A 23,781-nucleotide genomic window follows, 5' to 3' on the forward strand; every position below is an offset into this window, starting at 1 on the left:
ATTGCCTAAATAATTACAGCTTACATGAACACATTACAACTACAGCAAAAGCCTGTATTTTCACTGTCTCGTAAAAACGTCTCTTACATCTGTGAATGTGTTCGATAATGGAGAGATTCATCCCGATGTTCTGTAAATTCACAGGTTTACCTCGAGTCTATTTTATTTAATCCCTGAAGTTAATTGAACTCATGTCAGCATCTTGAGTCGTGCGCACGGTGCCTGCAAGCCATGGCAACAGGTCTGGTGAAAGAGTATCCGCAATTACACGACTAATTATAGCATCAGTTCAAGCTGCAGGTGAATTAGTGCCTGGTGGCTTCTCTTAAGTGTGAAAAGCATCCCCTCTCAGTGGTAAATGGCAGGAGCTGCTGTTTGTCTAAGATGTCTTAAAAATCAAACAGTGTCTACTTGCAGGTCAAAAGTGAGTCAATCATGTGGGTTTTACTAAAAAATGAAACTTAATTAAGAAGGCACAGATTGTCACAGTCAGACAGCCAAGCTACTGATAGTACTCAGAGCTAAAATTAACTGTCACTTATGATTAATTTACAAACTGAACCACAGTCTTATGACATATTCCATATTGCTCTATGAGTATAAATGATTCTAAATAAATTCCAAGGACACAGCGCCTTGACTCCTCAATAAGTATGTAATGTAAAATGACATGCTTCATAGTGCAAGCAACAACTGTTCCAGCTACAGCTGAAAAATCGGTTCAGCCTTTCTTGGTGGAAATCTTAGATCACAGTGCCCCCCTCTGGTGAGCCCCAGCTTCACCAAAGCTTAAAGAAAAAAAAAAAAGCGATATCTTTCCTTCCAGCAGGAGAGCATTAAGAGGAGGGTTACAGTGTGTGTTAGAGTTAGGAATTACTTTTTGATGGAGGGTAGAGCAAGCATATCTAAGCTCTCCCATCTGTGTTCCATCTCTTTACAGACCGTATTCTTCTGAGCAGCCAAGCGTACTGTCACACACACACACACACACACACTTCGATTCCCCGGGTCAAAGCCTTCCATAAAGACTGATTGTGGCCTTGGCTTTGGGGAGAAAAAGATGGGCTACTTATCCTGGAAGGTTTTATATTTCTCAGCCACTCGACTCTGCTCGGCGCCATTCAGACCGTGCTTGTTTTTTAAGCATAAGGATTAAAATCTCTCTCCCTCACCAGAGCGCCAGGAAACATCTAAAAAAGGAATCTGAGAATTTGAGATGTTTGCCTCCAGGGGCTGTTTGTGCTTCACCTCAAGAATACAGAGCCAATTTATGCTCAGTCCAACTTATTTACATATATTGCTTCAATTGCGCTTATTTCCATTTATGGGAAATGAGGACAATTTCTTACCTTTCCATTTAAATGCATTTGGGAGCTGAGTACTGAGCAATCTGGAGCATCCCTATTCGAATGAATATTCAATAAATGTTTATGCAGATATGATGTGAACAGTGAAAATGACAGAATACATTAAGAAAATAGCTTATCAAAGTGTAATCAAATGTAATGCATGCACACTGAATGAAATATGCATGACAAATTGGCTTTGGAGAACACAGAGCAGCCAGGTCCTCTGAACCCTTGCACAAAAGCTCATTGAAATTCCTTTCATTATGACTGTGGCACCACAGAGAAACAGAAAGAGAGGGACAGACAGAGAGAGAAGAGAATAATGATTTCTGATTACAGAGGCAGGAAAAGCTTTGCATCATATACTGGAATACCATTACAAAGAATTATGCAATTTCACCGTGAGATGAGCATTTAGTAATTTTATTTACAAATGTTACTATTCAGCGCCATTCAATATGATATATTCTTCACACGGTTACCTGCTTATGTGTACAATCCTCCATCTATCAGTGAAAACTCCAGGCAAGTGCTATCCAAGCAGACGGTTTTAAATATATTTTGAACGAATTCTAATAATCGTAATTACTTCTCCCTGTTACAAACGAAAAAGGCACATAGACATGATAAGAATACTTGGTCAACAAACGTGTTAATACCACAAGACTGAGTCGAAAAAGAATAAAGCATTAAAGAAGAGGAGATGATCCCGGTGAACTCAGCATCTCTAAAATCTGTCTCAGTGAAGGTCATTACAAAGATCCGCCTCAACAATCATATAGACATTTTAACGTTTCGAGTAGTGTTGTGGCTAAAACATTTAAAAACTCTGGTGCATGCAGAACCCTTACGCTTTGTACAACTGTAATACTTAATATGATATAAACACATTAAAGTAGATGACTTCTTTGCAAGCTTCCCCTCTGAAAAACAAATATAATTCTCATCAGCAAGCCAACTGAGATTTTTGAGTTATAAATGGTAAAATATTGTACGTCCAAACCAGCCGTCCCAGCTTTTTGCAACGGCCTCAGTGTTCACTTTAATGTTCATGGGTTGTTGTCACAAGTAGTTTCTTCATCAATCTGCTGGAGTACAGTCATATCACATAGTGGTTGGCTGGCCAGCTACAGAAAACAAACAGCAACATTAGACTTAAAGAAAAAGCCCAAAGCGACACGTCATCATGCTGACCACATCGATCGTGTACTCACTTTTGAGTCGCATGTAGCAGAAGTTACAGTAGAGCTGTTTGTGTCGTATTCTGACTTCAGCCCCGGCTTGCGATCCTCCGAGGTCGGACTTACAGTCGATACACTGAGGGAGTTTAGGAAAGGGAAGAGTTAAAGAGCTCCTCGACCGATTAAAGCTCAACAAAAGTGCTTGAGTCCAAAGGTGGAGGGATGAGGACAGACGGAAGCTTATTGATTGTACGTACAGAAAGAAAAAGGAACATGAGAGTCAAATGACAAAGATTGGCAGGACGGATCGCTGTGCAGGAGGAGACCAAACTCAAGTGAAGACCAAAGTTCCAGGAAGGATCAACAGTTAAACACAGGAGGGGTTGATTAGTTTTCCTTGCAGGTTTTGGCACTCAGACAATCTATGTTGCTCAGCTGTAACAGGATTTGCCAGGTTAGTGAGAAAAGAGAAGTGAAGTTAGAAGTGAAGTTAGTTTTTGAGGATCGGTCGAGGTGTACCGATGATGTGCTCCAGGGCCGACGGGAGCCAAGCTCTCACCTTAAAACAGCCCAAATGATAACAGAGCCCAAGGGACTCGATGATCATGGCTGCTCCCTTTCCCAGCGGGGTGTCACAGAACGTACAGATTTTCTTGCCACTCACTGACCTGGATTACAGAACGAACAGCTGTGATTTGTGAGCCCAGCACACACGAATGATGCATGTGTGTATGCATACCACCAGTATACAACAGGGTTAAACTGATGAATCATTTGTTTGGAAACAAGTTTGGCCAATATTTGCCTTTTGTTAAATATTCATTCTTGGATGAGAACCAATTGTGTCTTTCACTAAAATAAAACAGAAGCTCCTGAATGACTGCAGCTCCATAATATATATAATATTTCATGATTTTCATTGATTCAACTGGAATAATTTATTTTATAATGTATTTTATGTGTAAAGCCTCTTTTTTTCATTCCTGACCTGAATGAGATGATGAGGAAATGATGATAATTTTAGATTTTTACATGGAAACAATGGGGTAGTATCATTTTAGCTTTTAAAAAACAGCTGCTATGACACAGTACTGTATGTGTTGATGAAATAAAACAGGGACTCTGCAAAAAAAAAAAAAAAAAAAAAAAGGACTGTGCAGTATAGTGAGTATGACCTGTCAGGTGTGAAATGGAGGTTGAATGGATGGAAAATGTCACATAAAACAATGTCATACAATGTGCAACAGCATAAGAGTGAAAACAATTTAGGTTCAGTTGCTCTTTACCACAACTCCCCATCCAAAGTCATGGTTTAACACCACCTGGATTATGATTGGTCAACCCAGTATACCAGTGAGAGGTTAGAGGCAGCTTGCTGGGGCTGTTAAGCGAAGCCACCTTGTTGAGTTTACCTGCTCTGTTGCTGAGGGGCGCCTCTGTCAGAAGTGGGCTCAGGAGAGGCAGAGGGTGACGGAGAGGAAGGTAAGGGGGAAGTAGACTGCCGGGACCAAGGGGACGAGGGGGTTCCTGCCCCACCTCGCAGGGAGCCCATGGAGTAGGAGGAAGGCAGAGTGGAGGAGCCCGGCCGCTGGGAACCCGGCCCGCCACCATAAAAAGAAGTGCTGCCAGAGAGGGCAGAGTGAGGCCGAGTGTAGTTTTGGATATAAGAGTTGCTCTTGGGGGTCCATGATGAGCGCCAGGAGTTGGAGGAGGCGTCCAAGTTGTCAAGAGACTCGCCTCTGCAAAGCCAACCCACGCCACACCCACCCACGTTAGCTGGTTAGCAGAAGCATTCAAACTGTCTGGCTACCAACTGTACCTTAGGCGATTGTCTTTGTGTTACATTATTCACTAATGGTCCAACCAAAAGTCAGAGTGGTAGCCAGCACACAAGTAAACAGGATATTAGTGGGTGTAAAAACAAGCCACCACCTTTACACAACAGAGATGGGATTTATTCACTCCTGTATATGCTGGGCAGACTGTACCTGCGCATGGGTGGCATGTCGGCCTCCTTGTTGGTGACGGCGTTGGAGGAACGCTGTCGGATCCAGCTGCTGTCCGTCAGCAGCGGAGTCTTCTTCTTCATCTCGTTAAGGATCTGCTGCCGATCCATCTCTGCCTGCGTTGAGGTCTGCAGAACCTTTTTCTCACCCACTACACTGCCCGTCACTGCACCCAGAGAGGAAACATGAACATTATGCTGGGGGAAATTAAAAGTTTCTGGTACCTAGATCATGAAAGAATGAGGCTGTGGTGATGTAGATATGGTGATTCCCCAGAGTGGTTTGATTGGACCAATCAAAGTTATGGAAGCTGCATGTAATTTTCTGGTTGGCTGACTGATTGATTTACCATTTGATTCAGCAGCTGTCAATCAAATAGCTGTAAGTTTTGATGTGGTGAAATATCACGATTGGCTTATCAAAGGGGTCTCAATGAGGGCCGACTGACTGGGTTTCACCACCTCTCTCTGGCTCTCTGTATCTCATGGCATTGAGGATGTTTCTCCTCTCCATCTCCAGCTCTGATGCAGCGCTCTGACTCTGGGCCTGTTTGTCATGTGCGCTCCACCACTGCTCTTCCAGCAGCCAGTGAGCCATACCCCCCGGCTGCATAGTCACACCTACAGTAGAGTACAACCCACATATATGTGCAACAACATCCATACATGGAGTCACTTATAAAACAACCAGTGTGGAGAAAAACATAGGCCAATAACTGAATATTCTACTGTTGCTGGTCTCAGGTCGCTGCTGCATTCACAAGCCAGTCACTGCCTTTTTTTTTATTAAAGATAAACTAGAATAAAACTAAGAGAGAAAACAGTGAATCGAGAACACTGACCTTTCCTCTGTGGCTTTTCCTCTTCATCAAGCTGGGGAGATGATTTGGACTTGACCCTATCAAACAAAACAAAATAACTTTTAGTGTTACCATCTTAAAATACAAGAGCGGAAAAACCTAATTTTTTGAATCGTTACAAAGGAGAAGCTGCAGCTCAGCCACTGGTAATTCACATCTCAGCTGGAGGCCTAAGACAGCTTTCAGTTTTATGACCATCAATATGAGGAGACATTGTTTGAATGATTTGGTTCAAATGAAGCTGGCAGGAAACAACGAATACCTGGACACATACAGCCATCTTTGGGCTATACACTAAAGATGTGCCAGTATTGTTTTCTACTGAGAAATGTGTCCAAAGAAACAAACAAAAGATTTACTGCTTCAAAGCCAAACATGATGTTAAACTAAACTGTATCTGCTGTAATGTTTTATTTTAGGTTACAGCAGCACAGGAGTGACAAACTGTTCTTGTTTGTTAGAATCGGGTGTTGGTGTTTGGCATGATTATAATGCTTGTGAGACACCGTTTTGACAGTTTCAGGCAAGAACAAATTGTGTTGCCAAGATAACTCCTGGTTGGAGAAAGAGAATTTAAAGAGAATATAAAGAACTTGTAGCTGAAAATGTGAAAAAGCTATATTAATATTCTATGTTACTACAACTGTGCTTTATTATACTGTCTTATGTTTTATACACCAGTCTGCCCATAGGAAGAGTTACGGCTGTTAAAATAAAAACATATATCAATATTATAGTGTTCAATTAATTATTCTTAAATAAAATGTGATCATTGTTATGTATTATTACTCATCAAAATGAGGTATATCACATAGAAAGTACACGTAAGAACAGGTTATTAGTGGCAATAGCTGAGTAGCTCCATTCAGAGAGAAGCATTATTTTGTTATGTATGACCGCAGATGTGGTTTGACAAATGCACACACAACCCCTGCTGTACTAACCTGTCTGTAAAGGACAGTGGAGGCTGGACATTGGCAAAGCCACGGGAGCCCCCAGCCCTTTTGTGAAGGTTAGTGAGTAGAGAGAGGTGGGGTTACAACACAAAGGTGGAGGACAAAGCACATGCAAAAACATTAGTTGCACTCATGTTAATGCACAGACAGTAAAGCCGGTTATGTTTTACATTCAGGTGTGTTATTATCAACACGGTGGGCAGGTGAGGTGGACGGTGTGAGTAAAGGGTGAGGACAGAACAGGATAGTGGGTGGAGCAGTGGCTCTACTGTGGCTCTACTGACCACTGCTGCTGCTGCTGCTGCTGCTCCAAGGCTCTCTCCCGCTCTCTGCGCTGTTGCTCTGCGGCTTCCTGCCGCCTCCTCTCCTCCTCCCTCTCCTGCTCTCTCCTTCTCTGCCATCTCAGCTCCTCCTCCTCCCTCCGCTTCCTCTCCTCCTCCTTCTCCTCCTCCCTCCGCTTCCTCTCCTCCTCCCTCTCTCTCTCCTCCTGGAGACGCTGCAGCTCCCGCTCCTCCTCTTCCCGCTTCCTCCTCTCTTCCACCTGTCTTTCGCGCTCCTGCTCCTCCTTCCTCTCCTTCTCTTCCTCCTCCCACAGAGGAGAGGTTTGGTGGTCGATGGGAGACAGAGGGGAGTGTGGGCTGATGCTGTGGCTGTTCACCTCCAGGCTCTCAGGCTGCTGAAGAGAAGGAAAGACAGAAAAGAGGAAGCATTTAACACATGAGGGCATTAAGTAATCTGATCTTTGTGGGCCAAAAGAAGGAACTGCAACAAGAGTGGAGAAACTCACGTCAGGGGTGACAAGCAAGCAGTTGTTTTGAAATTCTATTCAAAGGGGGTTTGTTACAAAACTATGGGCTGGAAAGACATCTACCATTACAGTACATAACCACATGATTAGACATTGTTCTGCTCTCACTTTCACTGCCTTTTATGAGAAATACACCTGCGTTTAAATGTCAGATTTACCTGTAAGTGGCCACACAACTGCTATATAATTACAGCAATTTCAATCAACAACACCATCAAAGTAATTTGAACACGTCCCATCAATCAATCTTTTAGTGATCTCCAGCTGCTTCCGTTATAAGAATTTATTCAAATTAAAATATTTTTGTTACCTCTTGTTGATCTTCACTCCTGATAATCTCCTGCTGAGCCTTCAGCCACTCCTCCTGCAGCTTCTCCTGGTCACGCTTGTATTTCTCCTGGTTGAAAATGCATTGAGAGAGGTCAAAGGTCAACCCATTTAAATGGAACACAAGCCATTAAAAATTATAACTTATGAACTACTTGACCAGAATGTACAATACAGTGGGAAGAATAAGTATTAAAGCATGAATTGGTAACATAGTTGTATTATTCTCAGATAATTCAAGCTCACCTACACGTTATCTAACCACCCTGAAAGTTGATAAACCTAGAGAAGCTTGCCCAGGGCAGGAAGTCTCCCTGGCACATCATAAAATCAGGCCGTGTATCCAGCAGGGACTAAGACTGGAGGAGTAACAAGCCTTCCCGGCTACATCAGAGCTCTGCTCGGACACCTTTGATCTCCGTCCAGAAATAGACCCTCGGAAAAATGTTTTGACAGGATTCTACTACATTTAAGCTGGATACTCGATGGATGCTTTACTCTCAGCTGCCAGAGCGCTCTGTTGAGTTTTCTGTTTTGAACCTACAGGGAACAGTCTGCGTTGACTGTGAGGTCTTCCTGGCGAGTCATTACACGCTCTGTTCTTCGTCTCATTGTCAGATGAGTCACGCACCAGATTTCCAGATGGGTATTTTAGATCAAATGGATCGTGAGGTTGCTTCATTTGGTATTTTCAATTTTATTGACGGACTAAACACTCTGTTTAGTTGCTGTCGGATGCAGTTTAATACAACAAACCCTTCAACAAATGCTCCTCTCGTGAAGGTTTCTTTATCCAGTTCTTGTTGAAACAGATTTAGGGAGGTGTCAGTTTCACATCATGATCATGTTGGTGGGCTCTATATCGACGCTCATGTATCTCCTTTCTGTGCTCGTGGATTTTGGCAGTTATGTGCTAATTTGTCATTGACATGACTCACACAGATACACACACAATAGAAACAAAAAGCTAAAACATACACATAGCATTTTAAAAAAAGGCTTCTATTGACAGGCTTTTTATTCTATTTGACTGTCAATTGTTACGTCCATTTCTTTTTTTAATTTATCTAAATTGCTGCTGTAAGAGAAAATTCTCTCTATACAACAAAAGATTTACCAGCACCACAAACTAAAAATCAAGACTGTAACCTTCATGAAGTTAAAAATCATTGAAACGCAGATTTATGAGCACAATACAGGTGTGAAAGGTGTCACAGGTGTAATATTCTAACACAACGTCACTGCTACACGTGTGTGCCTTTGTGCACCTGTAGGAGGCGCTCCTGCTCCTTCTGCCATTTCTCTTGTCTTCTGCGCTCCTCTTCTGGGTCCCAAGACCAGCGGCTGGAGGACGGAGTGATTGAAGGAACAGGTATCTGCAGACACAGATGCACACATTTCTACATTCACTTCAACAGAAAACACATTTTAACTTAACGCTCTTGAGTATTTTTCGTGTCGGAGTTTATGTGAGATTCTTTCTAATGAATCTGGGCCTCATAATAAATGTGGTATCTGCTTTCAAATATGTTTTTTTATGCCATAAGAGCAAACAGAGACAGAACACTGCCTTAAGTACTGATAATAATACTCACATCTGGCATTGCAGACTCTGATCCTCCTTGAAAAGAAAAGAAAATCATCCAGTCAATATGCACAGGCAGAGAACAGAAAAGAAGTTAACCTCGAGGCCATATACTGTAGCAACACAAACTTGACAGGCTTATTAAAGTTTCACCTTCATTTTTAAGTCAAGTACCAATTCATCATTGAAAATGACATTTAAAACCACAACAGTAATTGATGTTTTCAACAAGCCTCAAAGGTCAGATTTCACCCACTAGGACTTATTGATTCTCTCAATTCAAGATTACCCACTCGCTGACATTTACTTTGGATAGCAGCCCAATGGTTCTGAATGGGAAAAAAATCAATAAACCGATTGCGAGGACAACAAGATCAAACAAACCGAAAAGAAAAACACACATTTCAGCGGCATGCATAAGATGCTCACAAGTGCAGCGCAGCTATTCTGAGAGGCTAAGATAGGATTCAATACATGCATGCCAAGAGAACAACAGGAATGCTTTTAACTTCATGCACAGCAAAGTGAAAAGTGCAACCAAGTGTTAAACCACTCGAAAAATACCACAAACACAACTGAATTCAAAGATTTGTATTTGTGGTTGGTACACTGGCGTAGTGTCTGACATGCTGTCCAGCCTTCAGAGCTGATGTGTTGCTTTTATACACAGACTGATTCATTTTTTTCCATCTTTCATAGTCTGTGGGTCTCTTCTTCACTAACAAAAATGATCCGCTGTGGAAATTTTGTGGGAGTGAACTGATCATTTCTGACCGTATCTTAAAAATAATGATTTCTTTTAGTTTATGTAGATTTGTGAGTACACAATTCCTTAATTTGCCCCAAAATATTGATTAGGCTCTCTTGGTTTGAAAAGCATGTCACTGTCCCAGGCTGAGGTACCAAGCAAAGGTGAGGATGTCACTGCACACTCAACCCTGTTTACCACAGAGGTAGACCAGCGCACTGACACTGGACCCTGAGCCACCTGAAGGAGGGAAGGGGCACAGCACAGGGGTTAAGCTTGAGCCACGGAGGAATCGACTTTAATCCTCACAGCTCATAATCAATTGATAGTGAGTGACTTATCAATTGAACATGAGGCTGTGACTGATAAGAGACATGCAACATCCCGTGGGAGTCTGAGGAATTCGGTGAGACAAAAGCACAGAGAACCCAGCCACCACATTACACAGAAGTCATCACTTTTGAGAGCTAACCCACTCCAATTGGGTCGGTGGTTTTTTTAATTTAATTTTTTTTTACCTTTTTCAAAAAACTCTGACCTCCGTTTTAAGTTTTTCAAAGATATGGGTTCTGACTCTACATGAGAAATGGAAAACAGGATACAGTGAGGAGAGAAACAAGTTTAACCATGAGATAAACCACCTTATATCACCAATACATGAATACACATACAGTACATGTTGTTTGAGTTGTATCATAATCATATGTTTCAGGTGACGTTTCACTTTGTTACATCACTTTGTTACATAACACAGTAAATGTCCATCAGTAATACCCACAATAGTCCAGTGTTTGCAAATATGTTTCTCCCAAAACTAAGTCAACAAATGACATCCCCTGAGGGCGTGTTTTTGTATTCAGTACGGATATAGTCATGAGGATCAATTCCATAACCTTTCTGATTGTGTGCTCTGCTCTTTACCTTTGTTCCTCATGGTCACCGACTCACTGAAACCTCCATTAACTCCATTTGAAGCCACATCCTGCAGGGAGACATGACAGGGTGTACGCTCCTTAAAGAGGGACGAAAACTTGATCAAACCTGGAGTCAACCTGAGTTATTCTGGGTCACTTACGATGACGGGGTGGGCGGGGGCCTCTTTGGGTGGCAGGGCTTCTGTGGAAATGCGTGACGTGAAATCCAGGCTGGAGCTGACAATGTTTGTCTCATGGGAACCTAGAAGTATTGGGTGATCCGTACTGGTCAGATTGATGGTCTTATGGCTTTTAAATGGCAGGGAAGGTTGATCTCTGTCCCAGTCTGCATGCAGACAATGCAATGGCAAAAAATAGGACGTGTGTTTATGCACAGAACCACATGTTTTTATGTGCCTGTGTGTATGAAGCAGTCGGTCTGTTTGTGAAGCCCAACATTTGACACAGAATTGTCCATTTACATAATGAACACTATAAAGCAAGAGATAAAGTTGCTGTTATGTTGTTATTATAGAGAGCAGCAGGGGGTGACAGAGAAACCACCTTCCCCAGCCATGCAGCCCATTAAAGCTTTCACAAACCCACACAGTGTTTCTAACAGGCTCACAACCACTGGGCATCACTACATTACTTCAACAAGTACCGTGTGTTAGTTCAAGTGAGCTACTCTGGGAGGTTTATTATTTTTGTAAGGTGACGCTGACATAGTTGGAATAAGTAAGCCTGTTATACTACCACTGTGAAAACAGCAAACTCAGAGGACCACGGACTCGAGCTGGACCTGAGCTGGGTTAGTTCTCCACAAGGAAAACACCAGATGGATACAGAGAGGAATGCTGATGAGGAGAAAAGGCATTAAAATGTAGAAACAGAACAGAAAGAAGAATAAGAACAGTAGAAGTAAGAGAGAGAAATGAGAGGAAATGGAAAAACAGGACACAGAAAAAAATAAAAAAGTAGAAATAAAAGCTACTGAGGTCAAACACAATAATAGTCTTCCCACATCAGACAAGAAAAAAAAAAAAAAGTTACAGGCCGTTCACCGGCTGTCATGAGATCATTCATGGATGATTTCACAATGGTTTACGGACTAATTTAAAGTGTCAGAACTGTTTAGCAACGCAAGCAACAGAAGCAGTGCTGTCAGTCCAGGAATGCAACACACCTTAAGGTGGTTTAATTCAGTCTCCACCAAACAAACACACACACAAAGTTCAGATGACTCACTATTCTTGCCATGGCGACGTATATCCATGATCAGACTGCCCTCCTGCAGAGCCTCCTCCATGCAGGACTTCCAGTCTGTGTAGCTCATCTCTGCCACCTGCTGCCTGTTCACCGTCAGCACCTCGTCTCCCACCTGAAGCTGGCACATCTCCGCCTGGCTGCCTGCATGAGACAGCGCAGCGAAGTCTTCAACTAATAAGAGCTACTATTCTTGCATGAATCAATGGATGTTTTAGTAATTTCATCCAAGTTGAAGAAATTGTCATGATATGAGAACTTTAAATTAGACTTTTCATTCTCATCAGTATAACTCTTCACATATTCACATGTTAAGTTAATACAGTTAATATCTTCCCATGATCTTAGGCCTGAATGATTTGAGGTTTACTGGTGTAAAAAAAAAAAAAAAAGAAGAAGAGTAACTTTTTAAGATAGAAATGTATAAACGGGTTTTTATGCTATATTTTGTGGGACAGATACTAAACTATGCTGAAACCTACAGAAAGACAAACTAACTCTTCTTACATCTTTACTCATAAGTAAAATAAGACTGCACAGTTAATAGTATTTTACTAACAATGAAGTATTCATATATTCATATATTTTTGATATTACTATTTCAGCCTTTAAACTATTTCTATAAACATCCAATAAGATCATTTTCCTTAATGTCTCATGGCTCTGCGTGGCTAATGTGTGCAATATGTGGCTAATGACAGTATTGCTCATTCATGCTGTGTGCTACAAGTATTACTGAAACACTGTAAATTACATGAGAAAACCTCAGTAGAAAGAGAGGCTGTGGCCCAGCAGATCTGACCCAGATAGATGCTGCCCTACATAGGTCTGGCACCGCCACTGCAATGGACCGAAAACCTGCTGACAACTAACCAGCAGTGCCTGGCTGTAAAATATAACAGAGCCTGAGCACTGGTTTCCGAGATTACCACTGTACTGGATCTGTGAATACGTCAGTCAGCGTTAGTGATACGCCAGAGCCTGTTTGATCTTTCTCCCCTGGGTTTACTCACTGGGAGTGCCAGTTGCCAGTTTGGCTGATGAGCACACATTATACTGGAGGGTGGATAAAGCTCTACCCATACAATTTAAATCCTTTTGTTTGGAGGTATTTCTCTCAAACGTTGGTGTTGTTGTTACCTGGCTGGATGGATGTGACACGAGCTCCTGTTGAGTCCCAGGCTGCCTGGAAGCCAAAGTCTCTGCTGCTGTTGGGCTTCTGGTTCAGGCTGATCCGCATCTCACAGGAGTCCTCCTAGAAACCAAACAACAAAACCGGTGAGCAGAGATGAAGCCGTTTTGTGTGAATAAATGTTGTTCAAGTTCAGAAATGTGGCCAACTCTGTGACTCTTCATCACTATCGAGATCAGCATGTCAGCTTGAGTGCCTGTGTGTACACATACCTGCTTTGGCAAGAAGCCTTGTATTAATTATTTACGGTTGTTGATTAAATGCCAACCTATTCTTTAATTTCTGCAGTGCAGCACTCTTTTTTAAGCAACATGAGAAAAGAGGCTGAAGAAAATACTTTCAGTGGCTGCCCACATTATCAGTTTTAAATAAAATATGCCTTTTTTCGATGTCTTCGATAAACAAGCTGATCTGTTTTGTCGACAGTACTTAATGTGAGTACCTGGCTGGTTTCTTTAGCTGGAGCAGGACTGACGGGGGGATCATTCTTGAAATTAGGAGGGACGGGTGAGACACTCCTCATTGCGGCCCTGGTCGGGTTCCTGGTCGCGGTCTTGGCCTCCTCCTCCTCCTCCTCCTCCTTCTCGTCGTCACTGCTGTGGGCAGAGCTGGACTGAGAGCGCGCCTCGTCCTCAGAGGTCATGAACTGGTGATATCGGCTTGGCACAGACGACTTCTTGGAAACACTGGAGTCGCCGTTGATACGCTTTTGAGCGTCGTCCATCTGTCCAGGATAGATGCAGAGTTTGAGTCTTAAAAGCAAGCGAGCTTGAATAACACAGGACTGTTGATTACAAATTCATTTTAATCTGTAAAAGATCTTTGAATATGGGGGAAAAAAGTCAGCTGATGAATGTGTCGTCAACTCTTAAAATGTGAAACTGTTTCAAAAGTTCACTATTTGCACCTGACAGTCAATAACTGATCTCATCAAACTTACTTACTGTAACAGTAATGAATGTGAATGAGGCTGAAAATAGCAGCTCTGGTAGCCGAGTTAGCATTAGAAAAAGCTTCATCCATTATTCACCCAGTAATCAGATCGGACTCCTGGGTAACACTGATGTACTCAAAACAAATGACACTGAACTTGACCAACAGGGCAAAGATTTCTTAGTGCCAAACAAACACCGTCCCTCCTTCCCCCTCTAGATATCCTCCAACTCATTGTGCTCCATTGGTAGTTTGAATTTAGTGGAAGAATTATCCAGTACTCACTGTAAAGGCTCGGGGAAATGAGGTGATGCGGGACGGCTGGGTCCCGAAGGGCCTTGGCGTGACAACTGAGGTTAGACGTGCGCTATCCGATCTCTGGTAGCTCCTGGGGAGGGAGGCGGAAACCCGAGACACCCCGGGAGGCTTGTGTTCCATTGAGCTGAGCTGTGGTTGTTGTTTGTACAGAGAACGAGAGGAAGGGGCCTCCACCTTAGTCTGTGTGCCTGACAATGGGTGCCTTGGCTCGGGCACTTTTTGACTGGAGCTCACTGAGGAGACAATGCTCGTGGTCTCCTCTGTCTTGACTGTGCTAGTGTGCTCTGAGACTGGACTCTGTAAAGGTGCAGGTGCTGGACACTGGGAGCTGTGGCTGGTGGGAGTGATGGCCGTCGTGGTGTCGCTGCCTGCAGGACTTTCCACAATGTCAGCTTCCTTTGAGGTGGGAGGAGAGGCCGCCCTGCCAGTAGGTGAGGAAGCAGCAGGGGGTTCGTCCTCTTTCAAAGACGGCTCAGAGGGTTCAGAGGAATAGTAAGGAGTATCGATAGTGTAGCTCCTGGCAGGAAGGGTTCGGGTGCGTGGGGAAACGATAGGTTTCTCAAATACGTCCTCGTCGTCATCCAGGTAAGAGAGAGATTTGAGACGACTACCAATGCTGTTCGTTCCTCTGGTTTCTCTGTAGACCAGGCAGAGGAGGAGAGGGGCATGGGATAAAGAGGTGAATAGGAAAAAGTGGACAGTGACAGTTAAAATTAAAGACGAGGACGGAGAGGGAAGCAGTTTAGGGAGATAAAGGGGACAAGTGACAGGAAGGCGAGCATGTGACAGTGAGGAAAATAAAAAGAAGAACACAGGTTGAAAAGAGGAGGGTAGAGAGGGGTGGGGCAAAAAAAGGGGAGGCAGGTTGTAAGCCATGATTAGATTACACTTTCACACTGACTGAAGGTACAATTACAGACAGACTCCTCATTCACTCCAGCACAAATAATCCTGCAGTCTCTGTGTTTAACACAAAACTTCTCTTACACGCCTTTTCTGTTATTACCTTAGCAACGGATCCCCCTCCGAGGGTAAAAAGGTGAAAGGAGGAATAAATTCAGTGTGTGTTGCGTCTTGGTAGAAAATCAAACTAGAAATTCTATGGCATTAAATCTACCAATACCACAATGCCTTGCACAATCAAAAGTACCTGCTGGGGTCTTCTTTCCCTTACCTCTCCTCTTGCATCTCCTTGAAGGTCTTGGACCTTCTGTTGTCGCTGTATGTGATCTGCTCTATCTTCTCCCTTTCCTCTTTTTTCTTCACTATGTCAGAGTTGACACTCCGGCGCCGGTTCTTCCATTTGCTCAGGTCCTGCGGCAAAATTAACCCCAGATCACCTCATGCACCATTTCTTAACTATTCAGCTTAGGCTGAGGTAAGACAGACAGGTTGTGTTGCATGGCTAACTGCACAGCTGAAGGGAGTGAAGTTGAGAAGGAGAGAGAAAGACAAAAAAAAAGAAAGGACTACATTTGAAGGTGTTCTATTTGTGTACTTTAGGCTCCTCCCGGCTCACCTCCCCTGCGTATTGGGGACTGTGTGACCTAAATGCTGCTTTAAGACTCCATTATTTTGCCATGACACCAATCAGACTGCTGATAGACTGTCACAGCCAGTTAAATACATGTGGAAAACTTTTTATTCATTCATTACTGAATTTTTTTACTCAAGAATGAGCACTTGTAATGGATCTCCGGCATTTAACACTGGAGCACCACTGCCCTTGGAAAATCACTTTAAAGGAATTTCTTGCAACCCCAAGTCCATTTTATATGGATTAAGTCTAGTTACATGTCTATATTGCGTCATAACACCATTTCACATTAATTACATTATTAGTATGAGCAGTTCGTTGCGTTTCCTGTCACAAACACTGATTTGGAAATGAGGACAGTCCATAGCCAGAGGGCAGTGCTGCACCAATCAGCGTCTGCCTCAGTGTCTGGCTTCTATCTAAACAGCTCTTTTTTCACCCTGCGGCCACAAACTGCACCCCGACACCTGCTCTCCTAATTGCTGCACAGACCCGAACGATCATGTGCTCACCTTTCGCTTGCGTGTTGAGGACAAACAGAGACAGAAACAGATATCGTTGAGCGTTAGTGTGCAGTCCAAGTACCAGTCATACTCACATCCTGCCATTTATCGTCACTCTCCTTTATCTGTTGGCGATAGGTCTGCAGACCTTCAAAGCGAGCCTGGCGGATGACGTTGGGGTCAACCTGGATATCATTTGTTGATTTACTCCTGTAGAAAAAAAAGTACGAAGAAATCTTAAAAATATTCTGGGCATAAGCAGCAAGAAGTTGAGTGAGAGCGCAAGTGAGAAGTTGAGGGGACCTTTAGTTTTAATACTCTGGCAGAAGCTTTAAAAAGGTTAAAAAGGGTTAAGAATTAAAAAATGTATTCCACTCCAAGGATGCATGCACCATCTCTTACCAGTGTATCTGATAGGCTGTAGAAATAAATTCAAGTGGTCAAAATAAATCACACCTTGATCCTCCAATCCATATATTTGGCACTGATGCTGAAAATAAACTGGATCAGACTTTTGACCTGTAACCACACGTTAGTTTGCAAAAACAGCACATGGGTCAACCACAAAACACTGCGGAGTGGGTTAGTAACATGTATCACAGCCCTCCCAGTCATGCAAAAGAGCAAAGTCACATCAAAGCTCACAGCCTTTAGAAGAATGCACTTTGTTTTTACTTACCTGTCACAATTTACACGTCTCATATTGCTATCAGGCCAGTGCTCAGTCATAACTCTCACTGGGACACAACACAATTTAGGTAGATGACCCGGCATATTGGTATTGCATGCATCTTTTCAATTCGTTGCTTCGTCAATAGAGCTTTGTGGACCAACGCACCTCCCTCCACCCCCACCCTGAACTTGGCCCTGTGCCATACAATACTCTATGTTGTGTGTCAGCGTTTAGCGGCCAGAGAGTGAGAAGAGCAGCACAAAAGCAGGGGGCAGCGAGGTGCGACTGTAAGAGGCCAGAGCAAATGCAAACGTGCCACATTCCTGGGAGCCCGTATCAACTCACCCGTCGATACTCTCTCGCATTTGGCGCTGTCTAGGAAACCAGAGAGAACCACAGACAACAAAGTCACATTTCTGCAGAAGAGCCCTGGACAGTGAGTCTGATAGTGGTCTAATTAAGAACTTGAGGTCAACTGACGACTCTCCAACCAGCTTATCCCCAGGCGACGGGCTTCAGATGTATGTAGACCCAGTTAAGACATGACTGCTGATTTCTGCTCTATATACTGAAGAAATTAGAGCTTATGGTCTGTATACGTTAGGCTTACAGCTCAGAATTGCCTTTCCTTTCCCTGACATTTGGCTGGCAAGGTGTGCAAACATGTATCTCTCTCTAAACAATGCTGCCTTTCTGGAGACTCCACCATGAAGTCACTGGAAACATGGCTTCACGTATGGAGGAGAAGTAAATCCAGATGGCCTTGACTCAGGTTAAATGGTTGCTTTGTGCACGCTTGTGTGTGTGTCTGCTCATGTGCAAACACCACAGAACAGATTTGTGATCAGGTTACTATGGAGTCCACAAGCTGCATCTCCTTTCAGAGCTGTGAGGAATTTCTACAGGCTTTCATGTCGGCTCAACGGACAGGACTACATTTAATTGCTCTGCTTGGTGCTGTCGGTGTGTTCGGGGCTGTTATGTTTGGATATTACTCAGCCTTGAATCTTTCCACACTCCCATGCTGCTGCACTTTGAGCTTAACATGTCGGTGTGAAGTTCCTTCTGCTGAGGAAAACAACATTGTGCTCTGGTCAGATCCATGTCACTGGCAGGTGTTAGCTGAGGTCAACAAATGGCCAATTCAATGCATTACATCACAAGGTCATTAAGTCTCATTCTCTTTATTGAGCTTGAATATTTTTTTCCATTCACAGGCAAACCCGGTCTGATAGGAAACCAAAACCAAAGATAAAATGCAGGATTCGGGTCTGTTTAACAGTGTTCATGTTGTACCAAACAATTTGCTTAATGATGTTCAAGTTTTGTTCAAAAATCACACTTCAAGAAAAAAATCCAGTAGCAGTAGGTTCAATGTACAGTCTGACCATCCACTCAGCATTTACATACCACGCGCTGCTACGGTAAATTTAACCACAGTGCCATCATGCAGAAAACCAACAGCCCAATGGCAATGTCAGGGGGGGCTTTCACTGAAGTGTTTTCTTGCTGGAAAAGACTCCTCTTTCAATTTTGAGATAACAGCTAACAAGTTTTGAGCTGCTGCTTCTTTTTCATTGCTGTGTGTGTTAAAACACTCATGACTGATCCAATAAATGCTGAGGACACCTTATAAGCTTTCATAAAATAAAGAGCTTAATTGGATAGAACTCCCATATGCGACTGGTCGGATCAACGTGCAGTCTAGACGACCTCACCATCAAACAGAAAATATTTCAAGACTGAAATGTCACAGAACAATAAAATCAGAAAAGCAGGGAAGAAAAAGTCTACAAAGGATGGAGAAACTAACAGGCACTGTAACAGCAAACTGTTTTTACAACTTCAGAGCAGCCAACCTCTCCACCATAAGCCTCTTCTTATATCTCAGCTGACTGGCTTCCCTGATAGCCTGCCATCTCTGCAGGTCATCTGTGCTACAGGAAGAAGGTACCGAGGGCATCGACAGTGAGCCCTGGCTCTGATTAAAACAACCTCCGAGTTTGCGGACAAGCATGTCATCTCTTATATCATGCGTCTCGTTCTCAACCTGATTCTTTTTATTTTCTGCTGCTTCCTGGGACAGAGGACATGGGGGGCACAGGAGTCTGGCCTTGAGATCAGGAGGCAGAGTCCACGGCTCCGGGATGGGCATAGGGGCATAGTTGTCGGGAGCTCCTGAGAGTGGCCGCTGTTGCTGAGCCTGCTGGGTTTTCTCCTTACGATAAACAACATCGTCCTGCTCAATATCGGGGAAATCGTCCTCCTCTGTGCTGCCATGGCCGTGTCGCTGTTGAGTGACGATGTTAAGTTGCGGCTCAGACGAGTAGAGACGACGGTTGGTGGACAGCCGAGTCTTCATCATGGCCAAGTCGTTGTTGGACTGGAAGGCCAGAGTTCGTCTAGCAAACATGTCATCGTTCTCCAAGTCAGGGAAAATGCTCTCATAATCAATGGGGTCTGGGGGCTCCCGGGGGTCTTGGCGCCCCAGGAGGGGCCACTTCTCACATTTGACCAATTTGGGACCTGCGGTGGGGTCCGCTGGGGCGAACACCAGAGGAGGGGTCTCTAACAGTGGGGGCTGTATCTTGGGGAGCTGTGTGGGAGTGTGTGGTTGGATATGACTGCAGGGTGGGCAAAGAAGAGAAAAGGACAGAGAGGTGATGAGTGCATGCATGTGAACTGGGTCAAAGAGCAAGAAAAGGAGGAAGAAATACTTCAAGCAGCCATAGTGGTGGTATTTGATTCAAACAGATGTTGATCAAATCAGGATTCTACAATCACTCAGCTACAAAATAAAAGTGCAATGCTAGTTGCTTTAAAAAAGGAAAGTCATTGCTAGAACAGACTGTTATAAAAATAGGATAATGCTGAGACACAGCCTATTTTCTACTAAGGTCAGTGCAGGCAAACTGCTTTATAAAGCATGTTAAGGCAACCTTCAGTAGCTTGACACTATATCTAAATCATTAGTATATTAGAAAGCAGCTCATCAGAAATTCAGCCCCAATAGCCCCATCATATTTCTCCAATGAAATCTGAATGCTCTAAAACATTCCTTCATTGTCACAATCATGAAGCTGTATCAACCTTTTCCCCACAACAACGGTGGTGCGAGCTGAGGCCTCGTGTGTGTGGGAGAGAGGGGGAGAGGTGCTGGAGGGAGAGGGGGCAGAGGAGAGCCAAGGGCTGGTGTCACAGTCTGAATCATCTGACGAAGAGCCCGACTTCTTATGGCTACAGCCCAGGACGGCGGGGTGGACGGAGGAGAGGGGACGGTAGCAGAGAGAGGGTAAAAGAGAAAGATAGGAGGCAATGATAGGGACAGAAAGAGAAGTAAGTGGGAGGATTCTACACAGAAAATGCAGTGAACACCAAATTTAAAAAGGTTAAATTAGCATGTAGTGATTATTAGCAAAATCTAATGTGTCTGGTAGAAAAGTAAGAAAAGATTGAGCAAGAAGCAGGGTATCTATGATACTACTACTCTGTAAAACATAGTACAGTGATTTAAAGTATGTGTTTATATGAGAGAATTCCATATTATTCTGGATTTCATTGCCCTCACACACCTGAAGCCTTGCATCTTCTTGTACCAGGGTCTCCTCTGAGAGCCCAGTTTGATCTTCTGTATGTGAATGTCTTCGTCAGGCGTCCATAACTTTGGTAAGAACTTATCATGCGATTCATTGCCAGCAGGCTGGGGTTTGATGCCCATCTTGCGGGCGTAGAGATCATCTTGGATGGGGTCAGCATAGCCCACCTCATCGTCTTCATCCTCAGAGTCATCGTATATCTCCCTGAACAGGCTGTGAGTGGACACGGCCTGGTGGTGGTCCACCCTCACGGAGCCGTGCTGGGGGGACTGATGCCGATCCCCAGTGCCGATGCCGCTGCTGCTCAAAAGAGACAGCCAATCACATGTGTCAAAAAGAATTTTTTTTTAGCAGCAGCACAGCACGCCAGTCACGCTAAGAGGAACATTCTCCTCAAGCACATCAACCTCAAATGAGATGATGCAAGGATTAGCAAACCAATGCAAGCTCAAAACCAAACTGTAAAGGAGGCAGAAATTGATTTGAACTGTTACGTTGCCAACTCAAATAACTCCTCCAAGCTCATAAAATTCATAAACAGCAAATAAAGACGTGCTGCAGCTAAAATCTCAAAACTGTCCAAACTGAAACACTGTTAGAAGCAGCATACTACAACCAAAGATGCTGCTCATGGTTGCAATTAACCATGCAAACTGAGGATAAGACAAGCGCTCTACTATTTTGCTGTCATCAGGCACACAAAGTCACACGGTTGCTTCATGTTATCTGACCTGAGGCAGGTCACACTCTGTTGAGGGGCAACATTGGGAGTCATAGTGACCTTAGGCCAGGGGCCCCCTCTACCCCCGGACGCTCTTGCCGATGCCATGGGACTGATGGGCACGGCAAAGTTGGTGGGAGGAGCCGGCGAGGGGCTGTGGAAGCGTCTACTGGCCAGGTCGTCCAGAACGAGATCAGGGTCCGGTCGATCTACGTCAGAGTCGCTGCCACTTTCATACTCGTACATCCACTGTAAATGAGTCTCAGGCAAGGCACTCTGGGATACTTGACTGACGCCACAGTAGTCAGAGGAAAGCCTTGCATCGCTGAGATCATCATTCCAGAGCAAAGCAAAATGAAACAACACCCGAACACACACAACCATCGACCATTCGCAGACAACACGGCAAACACCAACAGTGATGGGAGAAGAGACAATGTAAACTTCAGGCATTTGAAGCACAAACCAACGATTTTGGTATGAACACAACTCTTCTAGATCACTTTGTGTTACGTTGCTTTAAAAAAAAAAAAACAAGGGATATGAAATAAGGAATAATAACTCCTTATTAATCAGCCGAGACGAGAAACAGCACCTTCAGACAGATCAAAGTGTTGACTGTTGGGAGTATTCTAACAGTACCTGGTGAGTGTGCCTTCATCCTCGGTGTATGTGGGGTTGGCCCAGCTGCGCCGATTGTCCTCATTGCGTTCGGCCCGTTTCTTCCTTAGTGGAGCAGGCACATAGCCTGATGATTTGTCTTTAGTGGGCAGGAACTGGTTAAACTGGCTGCTGGCCTTGGGTGTGATGGTTAACGACCGGCGGTAACTGAAACTGTCCTTGTTCTCAGCCATCCTGAAGACAGAGTCTGCCTCAGTGTCACTGCAACAACCTGGAACATCGGCACAGCAGGAGGACAGGGAGGACAAACGGGTGTGAGGCCGATTATGGGATATGCAAAGACAGAGAGAAGAAGAATGAGTCCGATAAGGGTAATGAAGTGGCAAAAAGGACAAACGAGGTGAGGATAGAGAAGAGTGAGGGGAGTGTGTTGTGTGTTCTGGCGTAACTTTGGAAGAGTAACAGAGGGGAGCAGGGTGGGGAACGGAGGCCTCCTCATTTACAAGCCAGTGTGGAAGGCTGTGGAATGTCTCACTGCCCTCTCCTAAAGGGGGGACAACCACTGTGTGATCACTCACCAGCTCTTCCCTCTCCCAAAACATACTACAGTTTTGTCATGAAACAAGATCACAGACGGGCTTTGGCATTGATATATGAGATCTACTTCTCTGGAGACTTGAGTGAATTTTTACCGAAAATATTCACTTTCAAAGGCCAACCACTAGATGGCAATAGGTATTTGTTTTCACAAATGGGAGGCAACTTTCTGGCTCTGACGCTGAATATCTTCCCTGTTCACAAATATTTGAAGTTCTAGATAGATTAACTTCATTATAAATATTCATGCAGAGATACAATTCAATGCTAATCTACTGATAGGGTGTGTGAGGCCACCTCGAATAACACAAAAAACAAATCACAAAAATAAAAGAAAACATGCTCTTCCCTCTTAAATGACTCCAAAAAGTCAGCTCCAGAAGAATAAAAAGTCAAAGATCCAGAACAGAAAGGTTACAGGTTTTGTAAGAATAGCAGATGTGTCTGATTAGGAGTGTGTGTGTGTTTGTGTCTAGATGAAAATGACATGTTGTCTCCTACCCTCGCTGCTGCCTTTAAGAGTGGTGTCAGATGAGATGCTGTGGGGTCGAGAGCCCAAAGAGTCCAAGCTGTCCAGGGAGTCGTCTCTCCTGTGTCTGCCTCCTCCTCTTCTCAGTTGGTAGAGTTCCTCTCGATCCGAGTACCAGTTATCCCCAAAACCGCTGTCTCTGACGTTGCTGCCTTTCTGGCTAGACGATTCCTGCAGAGCCTTTCAAACACACGAAAAACACACACAGTCAGATAATAGGGTGCCAATTACAATCCTTAGCTCCACTATGTGTGTGGTGTGTGAGAGATCTCCCAGGAAGAGTGTGAAGTCTGTACTGTCTGGCCTCTCGAGCTTGCAGTGACTGTAAACACATGCTTCTATACTGTCTATAAGGGGCGATGCATGGTGCAATTTAACTGGAACAACCTCATTGTTTTCTGTTCACTGTCATCTCTGTCAAAACAAACAGTGCCATGTTTCATGTACCCTTGATTACTGTGTTTACATAACAAGAAATTGTTATTGCATATAAACGCATACGAAAGCCTTGGAGCCACTTTAACCAGTATGGCTACAGACAAGCAAAAACTTGTCAGCCACT

General features: G+C 43.8%; 2 protein-coding genes across 7 annotated transcripts; both read right to left on the reverse strand.

Moving 5' to 3' along the window:
• Window positions 1-1,758: 1,758 nt before the first annotated feature.
• On the reverse strand, window positions 1,759-23,320 carry lmo7a (LIM domain 7a). Of its 6 annotated transcripts, none has more exons than XM_070837539.1 (23): window positions 23,192-23,320; window positions 22,115-22,364; window positions 16,578-16,692; window positions 15,617-15,756; window positions 14,410-15,079; window positions 13,634-13,915; window positions 13,140-13,254; window positions 11,982-12,143; window positions 10,895-10,995; window positions 10,741-10,801; window positions 10,338-10,394; window positions 9,082-9,107; window positions 8,755-8,862; window positions 7,470-7,556; window positions 6,636-7,024; window positions 6,340-6,396; window positions 5,378-5,433; window positions 4,998-5,156; window positions 4,519-4,702; window positions 3,943-4,269; window positions 3,090-3,198; window positions 2,564-2,666; window positions 1,759-2,476 (listed from the first exon to the last, which is right to left on the reverse strand). In XM_070837539.1, exons 2-23 carry the CDS (start codon window positions 22,324-22,326, stop codon window positions 2,454-2,456), a joined length of 3,543 nt encoding a protein of 1,180 aa, XP_070693640.1. In that variant the 5' UTR covers window positions 22,327-22,364; window positions 23,192-23,320; the 3' UTR covers window positions 1,759-2,453. The 6 variants fall into 6 exon arrangements, with proteins under 6 accessions (XP_070693640.1, XP_070693638.1, XP_070693636.1 ...); XM_070837537.1 differs by having other exon boundaries at window positions 6,639-7,024; window positions 10,895-11,079; XM_070837535.1 differs by having other exon boundaries at window positions 10,895-11,079.
• LOC139208567 (LIM domain only protein 7-like) lies at window positions 18,273-21,718 on the reverse strand. The gene is made up of 4 exons (XM_070838286.1): window positions 21,483-21,718; window positions 20,728-21,093; window positions 20,246-20,392; window positions 18,273-19,779 (listed from the first exon to the last, which is right to left on the reverse strand). The coding sequence occupies exons 1-4, from the start codon at window positions 21,716-21,718 to the stop codon at window positions 18,993-18,995; spliced, it is 1,536 nt and encodes a 511-aa protein (XP_070694387.1). The 3' UTR covers window positions 18,273-18,992.
• Window positions 23,321-23,781: the final 461 nt, after the last annotated feature.

The sequence above is a fragment of the Pempheris klunzingeri genome, chromosome 10 (assembly GCF_042242105.1).
Source record: "Pempheris klunzingeri isolate RE-2024b chromosome 10, fPemKlu1.hap1, whole genome shotgun sequence".
NCBI lineage: Eukaryota > Metazoa > Chordata > Actinopteri > Acropomatiformes > Pempheridae > Pempheris > Pempheris klunzingeri.